The sequence below is a fragment of the Etheostoma cragini genome, chromosome 6 (genome assembly GCF_013103735.1).
Source record: "Etheostoma cragini isolate CJK2018 chromosome 6, CSU_Ecrag_1.0, whole genome shotgun sequence".
NCBI classification, from domain to species: Eukaryota; Metazoa; Chordata; class Actinopteri; order Perciformes; family Percidae; genus Etheostoma; species Etheostoma cragini.
The window spans coordinates 11062444-11075872 of NC_048412.1; the positions used below are offsets into that span (position 1 = coordinate 11062444).

The window sequence follows — 13429 nt, forward strand, 5'->3', positions numbered from 1 at the left end:
AATAGTCTACTTTGTTCTTCCAAGAATCAGTCAGAAGTCTTGTCAGAAGTCAAGTGTTTTGTTTTTACATTGCATGTAATGCATAGAGCTGTTTATTTTGGCCTTTTAGCATGTTATTTTAAATTAACCAACACACCAAAGTGACTGACATTAAGGCCAGAGATGTTTCCTTTTCATCAGGACGTGACAGTGAGATATAAACAATCTGAAATCTGCCGCTACCTTTAGAGTTGTTTACTAAGGGCAATTGTTTTATGTCTGTATTCACCCAGTCCAGCAGATACACAGGCATGGATTTCTAGTTGGCTGGACACACACGCATGCACGCATGCACGCACGCACGCAGGCACGCACATGCAAACAAAGGTGTATGATACCTTTCTTTAACTGAAAGAGTTTTTCCCTACAAAGATTTTTATCTATTAGGTGTGCAGATAACACACACGTCATCTGTTCCTTACTGCCACAGATTCGGTAGCGGTCTCTAGGTGCTTATGAAATATTTTTCACAGCTCTGCTTTGCACTAGTGAGCACGTCAATACCAGTTTCATCATGTCTCGCTTCATCTCTCTTTTTTACACACGCTCGCGCGCACACACGCACACTCACACATCACAATGTGACTGTCTCCTGTGCACAAATACACACACTCTAATGGGTGACTGACAGCCTGGTGACTCCCATGGAGGTAAAAGCTCAGTGCTCTGTTAAATGAGCTTAGTTTGGAGAAACTTCCAGTCAATTTCATTTGCCTGAGAATGTGTGCACACAAACCATTGTGAATTGAATTCCTTCACATGCACAAATACACATGAGTTTGTATGTAGATGAAGAACAGGGAGAAGTGGAACAGTTATTTGTTTAATGAAATCGGTCTTCCCGGAAGAACAAGGTGAGGATAGGATTATGATGTCAGTCCACCCAGAATAGACAGACAAAACCTGAGCCCTTCTGACTCTGTCTTCACACCACAGACAAAACTGTACTACACACATCACGCTAATGCATCTTTTTCACACATAAAATGCAAAAACATCATATTCAAGCAACCATTTTAGCATTGTTGTTCAAGAATTTCATTTAAATCCCTACACTGGCTTAGACAGTTGTGTGGGACACTCTCCTCTATCAACAACTACTGTTAATGTGCTCTTCACAAAAGTCCTTAAATAAAGTGGTGCTGCTCAGTGGCTAATAGACAAAGACAATCAGCTTGTGAATGGTAAATAGTCTGAATTTACATAGAGCTTTCTACTCTTAACGATCACTCACTTACACATTAGAGGCACCATTCACCCCATTCACACACATTCAAACACTGGTGGCCGATGCTGCCGTACAAGGTGCCACCTGCTCATCAGATAAACATTCACGCACATTCACACAGTGATGGAAAAGCCAACGGCAGCAATCTGGGGTTCAGTATCTTGCCCCTGGACACTTTCACATGTAGACTGCAGGGGGCAGGGATCAAACCGCCAACCTTACTATTAGTATTAGCACTCTAAAATATGTTCCACTATATGAATGTAAAGCAGGTGATTGCTTCACTTTCCCAAATAAATGCTAAATAAATAAGACACACTCCATTACATAATGACCCACAGAGCCATTTAACATCTTGATAATATAACTTTAAGCTTAAGTAAAGTAGTTATAATGTCTCCTAGAAATAGGATGATGATGTAAATGTACCTAAACTGTCAGCTTTTTACTACGACCTGGTTAACAAAGTTTTATTTCTGTTAGAGAAAACTGATTTACTGTCCATGCATTTGTTTATACTGGGTTTCTAACAATGTTTTAAATATGAACATGTTCATGAAAGAGACTTGGGGACGTTTAGCTGTGACGTCAGTGGTTAATTAAAAGGAAACATGTACTTTAACATGCAGTTTCTCCTTAAATCCAAAATACCTACTAACTTTCTAAAACAGAAGCCAACGTGAATATGTAAGGTTTCACAGCTGACCAATAGATTTGTAAAAATCCAAACAGATGCCCTCACTAAGAAAAAAAACTGTTTGCTTTTCCCTACAAGACCTTTCCTCTGTCCAACTGCAAAACACTTCAGGCTGTTAGATTGCATCACCAATCACTAATACAGGTGATACACAAAAAAGGTTGGTCGAGGGAAAATCTGATTACTGACCAGCTGCATTTAAATTGCGGTTAGTTTCTAGGTTATTGTGGTACGTGCTGTAAGCACCATCTCTAATTTCATTTTTAAACATAATTTCCCACAGTAACCTGGTGTCCTGTGTGCGTGTAAACACAGTGATTAGCAGGCCATGTGATGTAACAGGAAATATGGACATGTGGTGCTATAAAGCATTATTGTCTCTTTTTGAAAGAATATTTCCAAAACTTCTACATTTCCGAACTTAGGAAATATCTTTGTCTATGCATTTCAATGAAGGACATTGTCAATACGCTACTGTAGTTCTGGTTATGTGTTAAAGTTTTGTTGGTGTTGGCTTGAACTTAATGTTTTGGAGCTTGTATTTCCTTATGTAAGTTTTGAAGAAGGGACACAAATAGTTACGATCCGTATCCAAACATGCTGTGAAGGTACATAAAAGTGCAGAAAGCCACATGTTTATCATTATCTTTAAAGGAACGCGCCACCGTTTGTTTAGGGCTTATCAAGGTCTCCCCTAGCTGAAGATAGGTGGCCCAATGCAATTTTTTTCTTAGTTAGCATGTTGTGAGTAAAAGTGAGCCAACAAAAAACAACAACAACCTAATTACTTCTTATACGGCCTGCGTATTCACAACAGGTAGAAAAAGGCATGCAGATTAAGACTAGATGATTTCCAAGGCAGATATTGATTTAAGACTATGTTGGGGCGCAGAGATCACGCAGCACCTTAAACCCCCCAACTTCCATCAACATACCTGACGTGAATAGCTGGCTATTTTTCCTACAGTAGACAGTGAATGGCGATGAACATGGAGGTTTTTGTGAGAGACAAAGAGGATGACTTCTCAGACAGTCAACATCCAGAAGCATACCTCTACGAACCAGAGTTTTCTGAAGTGGAGCTGCATGCTTTAGAAATAGATCTAGAGGAGGAGGAGGTTGCAATCGCTCAACAGCCCGAGGATGTGATGCATAATGACTTGCACTTACACAGAGGTGTTGCGTGATCTCTGCACCCATGTAGCAGTGCTTCAGCTGTGCCGCCACTCAACATAGTCCCAAATCAATATCTGCCTTGGAAATGGTCTTGTCTTAATCTGCATGGCTATTTGTACCTGTTGTGAATATGCAGGCCACAAGAAGTAATTAGGTTGTTTTTTGTTTTTTTGTTGGCTCACTTTTACTCATGCCAACCGGCAACATAGGATTCCCTTCACTACGCCAAGCTAACTAGCGGCGGCACTGCCATAGTTGCACCGGACTAAAACAATGCACTGAGACAAAAAATGCGTTGGCGTGGTGGTTTGTGGTGTGCATCTAGGAGATTGTACAGTGAATTTCACTGTTGTATAAAAATGGATACGTTTGATCTTATTTTTCTTCATTCTTCTTGTTAGTGATAGATTTAATTGTGGTGCTGTTTTTAACCATTAATGCATGTGTGTCTACATGTGTTTGCCTGTAGTATGTATTGATTTTATTTCTGCTTTTTCTCCTGTCCAGATATGATATAGTGGAAAGCAATTTCATTCAACATTACATTTCTTTCAGATAAGTCGTAACGAGAAACAGTGGAAGTCGTGGTTTGATAAGGAGGCCCCAGAGGAGGAGGTCGTCCCAAACTCTTACGATCAAGCTCTGGACTGTTTTAGACGCCTGCTCCTCATACGCTGCTGGTGTCCAGACAGGACCATTGCACAGGTAAGGAAAACCACGTCTGTGTGTGTGTGTGTTGGTGTGTGTGTGTGTGTCTCTCTGTGTGTGTGTGTGTGTGTGCCTTCGCATGCGTAGTTGGTTTCAGAATACAATGATTAAAAATGTGTCTCAGCTTCATCCCAATACATATATTTTCACTTTTCATAGTGAACAGTTTTTGAAATGTTTTCATACATTCTAATAATAATAATAATAATAATCAATTATGGGTCAGCACAGGGAGATAGATGCAGGTTTACTTGTATTAATTAGACTGGGTTCAGTAAAGAGTAAGAGTCTAAAATATCTTAATCTACAGTAACATCTCCCTAGGTCAAGTCTCTCCTTGAAGGGAGAAGTGAAAGACATTTGGTGTAACAGCTCTCTCTCTCTCTCTCTCTCTCTCTCTCTCTCTCTCTCTCTCTCTCTCTCTCTCTCTCTCTCTCTCTCTCTCTCTCTCTCTCTCTCTCTCTCTCTCTCTCTCTCTCTCTCTCTCTCCTCACTAAGCCTGCACATCTACAATGGCTAATGGACATTCACATCTTACTGATGGGTAGTTTTTGGTCCACTGCAAATGAGTCTGGAGTGGAATTTATTTAGTTGCACTTACAAATAGTCCAGCAGTTATCCTTGTTTGACCTCCAGCAGCAACCTTTACTGTTTACTAAAAAGAGTAAGCCAGTAAAAAAAATCCTTTAAACTATTCACTCAGTTCTCAGCCTTTCAGAAATTAAATGTATTCCAGTGTTTAGTTTTAACATGTTATTTTGCCTCGTTACTTTCCCTTTCCCGTCTAGGCCCGAAAATACATAAGGGATGCAATGGGGGAGAAGTACACTGAAGGGGTGATTCTTGACTTGGAGAAGACGTGGGAGGAATCAGACCAGAGAACACCTCTCATCTGCTTCCTGTCAATGGGCTCAGATCCAACCGACTCCATCATTGCGCTGGGGAAGAGGCTAAAGATTGAGACCCGATATGTCTCCATGGGACAAGGACAAGAAGTCCATGCCCGCAAGCTTCTACAGCAGACCATGGCTAATGTGAGTCAGTGGTGTGAGCTTTACTACTATTTTTGCATCACTCGAAGTATCAGTAGAACACTAGTTTCTAATTAGACAGCAAGGTGCTCTTTCTTTAAAAATGAAAATGTGTTTCTTAGATGTGTTTAAGCTCTTTGATCCTTTACAGACAGACTTTTTCAGAGTTAGTGACCTTTATTTTTTTATGTATTTTACATCATCACTCAGCAGTCCTTAATATTCAGTGTTGCTCATGAGTATAGGAACCCCTGCTTAAAAGCAAACAAAACAAGACTAGCTTTCCCGTCCCTCCTCATCTCGTCTCCTCCCTTATGTGCTTCCGCGCACTAAGCCCCCACCCCCAAATCCTTCTTGTTGGTTATTGGCTGGAACGCTGGAACACTGTTTGTGCATGCTTCGTGGTGCAGATGGGCACTGTTTGTTTTTGTTGCCATTTGTAGACTAAAACACGCATGACAATAAAAAAAATTATCTTTTGGAAATGGATCTTAATGTCTTAGTAAAAAATGAGGGAAAATCCAACCTTTAAGGACACAAATTTTCTTTGTAAATGAATAATGTGTTGTGAATAAATAAATGTCCCTTCTTCCTTTAAATACAGAGGGCATGCGTATAGAAACCCTATGTTATATTCCCATAGAGGCAGGCATATTTTTTGTTTTAAAGGCCAGTTATTTCATGATTCCAGGATACTATGCATACTGATAACGTTCCCTTGGCCTTTGGAATTAAAATAACCCCACATCATCACATACCCTTCACCATACCTAGAGAATGGAATGGTTTTATTTCAGTTAGCGTAATAGCTGGTTTGATTTGCATTGAGAGATGATTTTATGGAAAGTACCCCATGCCAATCTCTAGGTATGAGGAAAGGTATGTGATGGGTTATTTTAAATCCAAAGGCCAAGGGAACTTTGTCAAGAATTTAATATAGGGATGTCTATGCTCATGCTCACTGTATTTTAAGGAAGAACCTTTTTTATTATACTGTTATTCATTTAGATAGAAAATGTAAAGGTTGGATTTTTCCTTATTTTGAATTAAGGCAATACGATCAATTTGTTCCTTTTTTAGTCAACTTAATCAGGGGTTCCTATACTCATGAGCAGCACTGTAGATGATAACCTTTACTCTCATTACTCCTCAGGGTGGCTGGGCCTTACTCCAGAACTGCCACCTGGGTCTGGACTTCATGGACGAGCTAATGGACACGGTGACAGAGACAGACCTTGTCCATGACAGTTTCCGTCTTTGGATGACCACAGAGGTCCACAGACACTTCCCCATCACCCTTCTGCAGATGTCAATCAAGTTCACTAACGAACCACCACAGGGCCTCAAGGCAGGGCTTAAGAGGACCTATGGAGGTGAGGCCGGTTGGGTTCTCTTTAGTTTAGCTTAAAGTAGAACATAATTCATCAGAGGTCCAGAATTCTTAATCTATTATTTTACTGAGCAAGGGTGAGAGTGGTGAGGCTGTATTAGGAATGGAGATGCACACATCCTGCACTGAATCACTACAGTTGTTCACAGCCTGAACAGTTTGTAAGGCATAAAAATGGTGGAAATAAAGTAAAATGTCAACATATTGATCCTTAGTTTATCATTACAGAGGGATCAGACGTGTGTGTCTGTGTGAGAAAGATAGATGAAGTAACACAATGAGAATTTAGAAGTGGGTGTCTTATTATTCTTGATGTGTACATGTGTAAACAACTCGTTTGGAGATGCACATACACACACTCCTTATGACCTTCAATAAGTCACATAATCAATTAAATACTTTTTTATGCTGCTCCTGCCTAATTCATGTATTTTACACCCAAGTACCAAAAGTCTGTAAAGTTTGTGATTTTTTTAAACAAGCTGAAGCACATGGTTTGTGTTTTTATTTAAAGAGGGTAAATGAACAATATGTAATACACACACACAAACTAGCTGTGTGCCTGGCTCATATGGGAAAGTAATATGTAACTGCACTTAAAAATTGCATTTATCATTAAATTAGGAGAAATCATACTTATTGTGGGCAGTGTATTTAGAATATTAAACGTAATTTTCCCTATATTCCCTTAAAAAACATGTCACAACTCCCAAATGAACATGTTACAACTCCCAAATCTGCTGCTCTTTCTATTAATTATTTTGTAGATTAAAAGTGGGGATTTCAGCTGCCCTTTTTCAGCTGGAGTTAAATCACTTCTTCACACTGTTACCCTCCTGAGGATGGCAAGATTTCCTAAAGCTTATTAGAGCTCAGGAAAGCCCTTTGAGACGTTGCCTTTCAGATTTCCCAAACAGAGAATAGGCAACTTGCATTATGCTAAGTTTAAAGTGTGCCTACAATACAGGAAGTGTGTCATATATATTTGGAAATTTTCCTCAGAGTTATTGCAGGGGGGCCCACCAAATTACGGTATAATGTATATGTAATGTTTGTCAAAAATGTAAATGTCAGCATGAATCCAACATATTATTACCAAATATAATTCAGCCTATTTGTGAAAACCCATTGATAAAAAGGTTACTGGCCTATAGGTAAGGTAATCTCTAAAGTAGCCATCCACAGACAGTTCATCCTAAGGATTCACTGTTCCATATGTATCATTGACATTAAAACATGATTTATAAAATCATGCCAACAATTCATATATTATAAGTTTAGTATTCTATATACTAAAAGGGTATATACAGTAAGAAGGCTTTAGGTCACCCACACATTATTGCAGGCCCAGTTTAATTAGCAACTTCCTTTTATACATCTGTAGTAGGGTGCCCATGATCCGTCTCTCTCAGTTAAGGGGTCTTTGGCTTAAAAAACATTGAAGACCCCTGATGTAAATAATGTGTTCCTTCAGACCAAACATCATCTGTTTAAATCTATTTTTCAGAGGAACCTGCACCGTTTTAGTTTCTAATGGTATGATCCCTTCCAAGTCTTCTATATTAGATGTACTGTAACAAACTTCCCATAGCTGGAAGGCTTAATTGTAGATCCAAATGTTGATCCCAAAAGCTGATAGAACCACAATCATTATGTGTCACCTGTTGAAGAGGACTGCTCATGTGTTCATCCATATATACCTCACCAGGTCTAAACCAGGACCTTCTGGATGTCAGTAACATGGTGCAGTGGAAGCCAATGCTGTATGGAGTGGCATTTCTCCACAGCACAGTACAGGAGAGGAGGAAGTATGGGCCTCTGGGATGGAACATCCCCTACGAGTTCAACCAGGCCGACTTCAACGCCACAGTCCAGTTTGTTCAAAACCACCTTGATGACATGGATATAAAAAAGGTAGGAGATGATCTTTCTCAAGTGCAAAGCAAACTACAGTGTACACCTCTATATGAACAAACATTTAACAGCTACCAACAACAGTAAGTTTCAGAACAAACGTTCAGAGCGATGATGGTTTAAAAATGATGTGTAATTGAGAAGATGGTAATGTACTTACTGGAAAATGTTGCTCTGCGCCCATTTCTGAAGCTGAATTGAACAAAAAAGTCTTCTCTGAAGAGTCAATCAATTTTGTCATCTGCTGAAAACGTTTTGTTAGCAGAAAGGTTTCACATCCAACTTTCATGAACATACAAAACAGAAATAATAACCACACTGTTAAAGCTGTGCAAAACATGAGGAAGTATAGTCTACCTTTCCCCTGGTATTTCAGGTCTCCTCACAATACACTGCACAAATCAAATTACACACTTATTAACTCTTTTTGCCTCTTTAACAACTGTAACCATTTCACGAATTGTATTTGCCATCATCATATGTTTCCTTTTTCATACCTATTCAGGGTGTTTCATGGACCACAGTGCGGTACATGATCGGAGAGATTCAATATGGTGGCCGTGTGACTGATGACTATGACAAGCGCCTCCTCAACACATTTGCCAAGGTGTGGTTCAGTGAGGACATGTTCGGCCCTGCCTTCTACTTCTACAAAGGCTACAGCATCCCAAAATGCTCCAGTGTTGACCAGTATCTGACATATATTCAGGTGAGGCACATCTGTGTGACTAGACACGTTGCTGTAAAATGCCAGTGTCAGTTTCTGATGAGTGACCTTATCTTGAGGATTTCATGTATCTTATGTACACATTCGTACCCTATCTTTCTAACTTTTTGTTAAAAATTCAGCATGTGTCATGGTGCCGTTTGGTGGTATCATGAACAATAAAAAGCAACATTGAAGACAGTTCGCTGACACACTGCCCTCTTGTCACATCCAGATTCAAGCTGCCATGTGGGATGTTTAGATCAAATGCTCATTTAATTACAGATTATGTATGATTTATTTATGTGCTTGTGTGCTTAACTGGTGAATGTGTGTGTGCTGTTTGTGTGAGCTGTGTGTGTGCGCTGTGTGTGTATGTCTGGGGGCAGTTCCTGGGCTAGTTTCATTAAAACTAGTTTCATTATGATGGATGTTCAGGGCTGCCAGGCTCAGAAAGCTTATTCCTCTGCATCACCTCTCATATAATAGAATAACAAACACAGCCTTTGGAGAAAACACACACTCACACGCGTAGATGCACACAGGCACATCATTCAAACACAAACATACAGTGTACACAAATTTAGATTGTATATTTTTAGGACTGTAACGATAAACCAAACCCACTATTCGGGTTTGTATCATGTTTTTTTTTTATCTAAAAAAAACTATAATACAACTTATTTTCTGCCACATGACATCATTTTGTCATTGATTACATCCCACTTTGCAACACTTTTTTTTTTATTGATATTGATTGAATTCAATATCGATTGATCAAACACCAAAGATTCCTTTGTACCTAAAAATAATGTTTCCAAAATTATTTCAGTAGTTCAGTAACTCGTTCCAATTAGAATAATGGTAATGCACAATTTCGCTTCAATAGCCTCGGCCCAGGGACACATCCACTGTCAGCCCCCGGTCAGCCTGGTCAGCACTCTACGCCGGTGCTAACTATGCTACTGGCCGTTTACTGAACCATCGGGAAATACACCCAAGTCAGAACAGTGGCCATTCATAACGTTTCCCCTACATTACCGGTCCCGTACCGTCTCCCCCTTTACTTCTAGTCGTCTTTACAGTTAGCTAAATTTACCCAACAAAAGGGGGATAAGCCACCAAAAGGACTAATACAAATAGTCTTTTAAAGATAGGGCAGCATTGAATCTGGACAGGAAGGATAACTCTGGCAGTTGGAAGGGGTGTGTCACGATTCTGCCTTCTCACTCTGTGATATAGGTTTGTGGATGTGAGTGTTGCTATTTCGGTTTCATATCGCATATCGTTACAGCCCTAGTATCTGTATAGACAAAACACAAGTGTCCTTGTGTATGTGTGTCCACACTTTTGTATATTTAAATTACACTGAACAAAATTATAAACGCAACACTTAGGTTTTCCTGAGGTGAACTCAAAGATCTAAGACTTTTCCTATCTACACAAAAGTACTATTTCTCTCAAATGTTGATCACAAATCTGTCTAAATCTGTGTTAGTGAGCACTTCTGCTTTGCCAAGATAATCCATCCACCTCACAGGTGTGGCTTATCAAAATGCTGAATAGACAGTATGATTATTGCACAGGTGTGCCTTAGGCTGGCCACAATAAAAGGCCACTCTAAAATGTGGAGTTTTATCACACAGCACAATGCCACAGATTTCGCAATGAATTGAATGTTCATTTTTCTACCATAAGCCGTCTCCAGAGGCGTTTCAGAGAATTTGGCAGTACATCCAATCGGCCTCACAGCCATAAAACACATGTAACCACACCATCTTCAGCACCAAGATCAAGCCCCCCGGTCAGCTGCTGCAACAATGGGTTTGCATAACCAAAGAATTTCTGCACAAACTCTCAGAAACCATCTCAGGGAAGCTCATCTGCAGTTTGTCATCTTAACTGACTTGAGTGGTCGTCACATTCGATGACGTCAGGCACTTTGGAGAGGTGTTCTTTTCGTGGATGAATGCACAGCCATGGAAGAGGAGTGGACCAACATTCCACGAGCCACAATCAACAACCTGATCAACTCAATGTTGATCACTGCGTGAGGCAGTGCAACACATCGTGCGACACAGTGCGACTTAGATCTTTGAGTTCAGCTAATTAAAAATGGGGGCCAAAATAAAGTGTTGTGTTTATAATTTTATCAGTGTACAGTGACAGGAACTAAGCTAAAATTCCTTGAGAGAAAATAAATGACCACAGCGAGGGACAAAGGCTTTTCTTCACAGCGCCCAGTTAATCTCTCTTCACAAACTCCCATTGCTCTCTGTATATTAGACAGACTCTCTTGATGTTTGACTGTATTTGATTGCACAGTGTGATCGATGTTGAAAAGATAGACTAGTCGATGACGACATACATCACAAGGGTATTTATTTCCGCAATGCCAACTCTGAGCTGTTCCAAGGAAAAACAAAACGGTGTTTGCAAAAACATGATAATATGCACGGATGATATTGGATCTATTTTTGGTTTTGAGTGGCTTTGTTTACATGGCATCGTTGCTCATAATTAAACTTTGTGCAGCCAATACAACGCACAAAGTTTGTTTCCAGTTTTAAGGAATCTCTATAGTCACACTGCAGTATCAGATGGTCCATTTTCCTGTCGTCATTGAGAGACATTACTGCAAGATGCCTTTAAAGCAAAAACTCGCTGCCTTTGACATCAGCTCACTTCTTTTGGCCCTGGTTTTAATCCAGGACTAAGATTTAATTAAATTAAAATGTGGTCAGTGACAGCTGTATAACCCTTATTAAGTAAGCAGTATGAATAAACCATATTGGTGAGCCGGTTTGCTTTGTTTTTATGTTTCTTCTGTGGATTCATTTAAGGGACCTGACCTTGTCAATAATTATTCAATTCTGATTTACTTCCACATTGCTGTATTATGTATCCTATGAGACCAGATGGGGAAGTGGTATCAAATGCTACAGAGTCACTGAACTTCTTTCCTCAGTAGGGAAACACTTTACCATGTTGTCAAGTTGTTTGCTCCTTTAGATTACATTATTAATTATTATTTAAGTGTTCAGTCAATAGTTATTTTACTGGTAAAGTTTAATTAACTATCTTTTTTTGTTTTTTACCATTTACTGTATTAGAGTTGTTATTATGAAGTGTTGATCACAGGCTTAGCAGTGACTAAAACTGCAGTGCAGGGGGAATTCTTTTCTTTTAAACAGAGTTAAAAAAAGAAGTTACTAACCCTCAATAAGATGCCTGTGTTCTCAATGTGAACAAGAAAAAAGCAGCACATAAAAATCTATTCCACATTGTCGGAGACTGTTTCACTCAAAAGCTCTGCCAGCCTGTTTCAGTCGAAGGTGATAAGCTGCTCCATGGGGACACTAGGGCACCCCCACTGCACTTGTGAGAGTAAAGAGAATGCATATCCCTCTGACAATATTTTCACCAACGCTCTGAGAGCCGATGCGACCTCTAGTTTAATAACCGTTTCTCTTTTACAGTGCCTGCCAGCATATGACACTCCAGAGGTGTTCGGCCTCCACCCGAACGCAGACATAACCTACCAGAGTAAGCTGGCCAAAGACGTACTGGACACCATCCTCAGTATTCAGCCTAAAGACAGCTCATCAGGCGGGGGGGAAACCAGAGAGGCTGTGGTGTCCAGGCTGGCTGACGATATGCTGGAGAAACTGCCTCCTGACTACGTACCTTTTGAAGTAAGCCTGTATGAATGTACTGATGTGTGTGTGCATGAATGCCCCATGAACAGCCTGTGGTGAGTATTTGAAGTGAGTGAAGAAAAATGTTCCCCCATTCACGTTGGCGTGTTACACTCGAAGAGGTGGGATGTGTGTTGGTGCCATGATGGAAGATTGTGTTTGAGACAGTGATAGACAGAGAGAAAAGAAGACTATAAAAACAATAAGGTTCCACAGCCCCGCTGTGTGAACCGCGTATCGCTTTGCGTTACTTCGGTACACGCAGCCTCAGGCTTGGACCCCTAAATAGCTGAATTTTGGACGATTTGCTTTATTTGGGGTTGTCTGTCCTTTTGTCTATTAAGAGGTAAATAGGTAATTTCTAAGGTAAGGTGCAATCTGGTCATGCAAAACCTGTCACTGGACGCCACACTGTATCTCTACCACTTTCACTTGTATCTGCCGGCTGTCTCTCTGTTTAAAGCCCCAACTAAATTATTTTAAAATGCCCAAAATAATGGAGAGAAATACAGAAATATGAACATAAAAATAAGACAAATCTATCATGTTTTTTTTTAAAGAAATAATAAACTAATACAATCCATCAGTCCTGTTCTTTTCTGTTTCTTAGGTAGTGACTCTAGAAACCTCACATCATTTTCTCAGTTTGCACCTGAAGCATGTGAACAGTTTGTATTATGCAGATAAGGAGAAAAGCTTATGCAACATTATCTTTAATTTTAAGAAGCTTGTTTGTAGTGTGGGGGTAAACAGTATTGTAGGGATTCCAGTTACGTTTCCAGATTGTAAGTATTGTGAGTTTTGTTTGTATCAACATATCAAAGCCCGTGTGTGATCATGCA

General features: G+C 39.9%; 1 protein-coding gene across 2 annotated transcripts in view; it reads left to right on the plus strand.

Moving 5' to 3' along the window:
- Window positions 1–13429, plus strand: part of dnah5 (dynein, axonemal, heavy chain 5) — a 113551-nt gene that overhangs the window by 93771 nt on the left and 6351 nt on the right. For both annotated transcript variants that reach the window (XM_034874454.1, XM_034874455.1), the window contains 6 exons: window positions 3696–3845; window positions 4637–4882; window positions 6033–6252; window positions 7978–8183; window positions 8689–8892; window positions 12369–12584. In XM_034874454.1, the coding sequence (XP_034730345.1) occupies window positions 3696–3845; window positions 4637–4882; window positions 6033–6252; window positions 7978–8183; window positions 8689–8892; window positions 12369–12584 (1242 nt within the window). The remainder of the gene's footprint in view (window positions 1–3695; window positions 3846–4636; window positions 4883–6032; window positions 6253–7977; window positions 8184–8688; window positions 8893–12368; window positions 12585–13429) is intronic.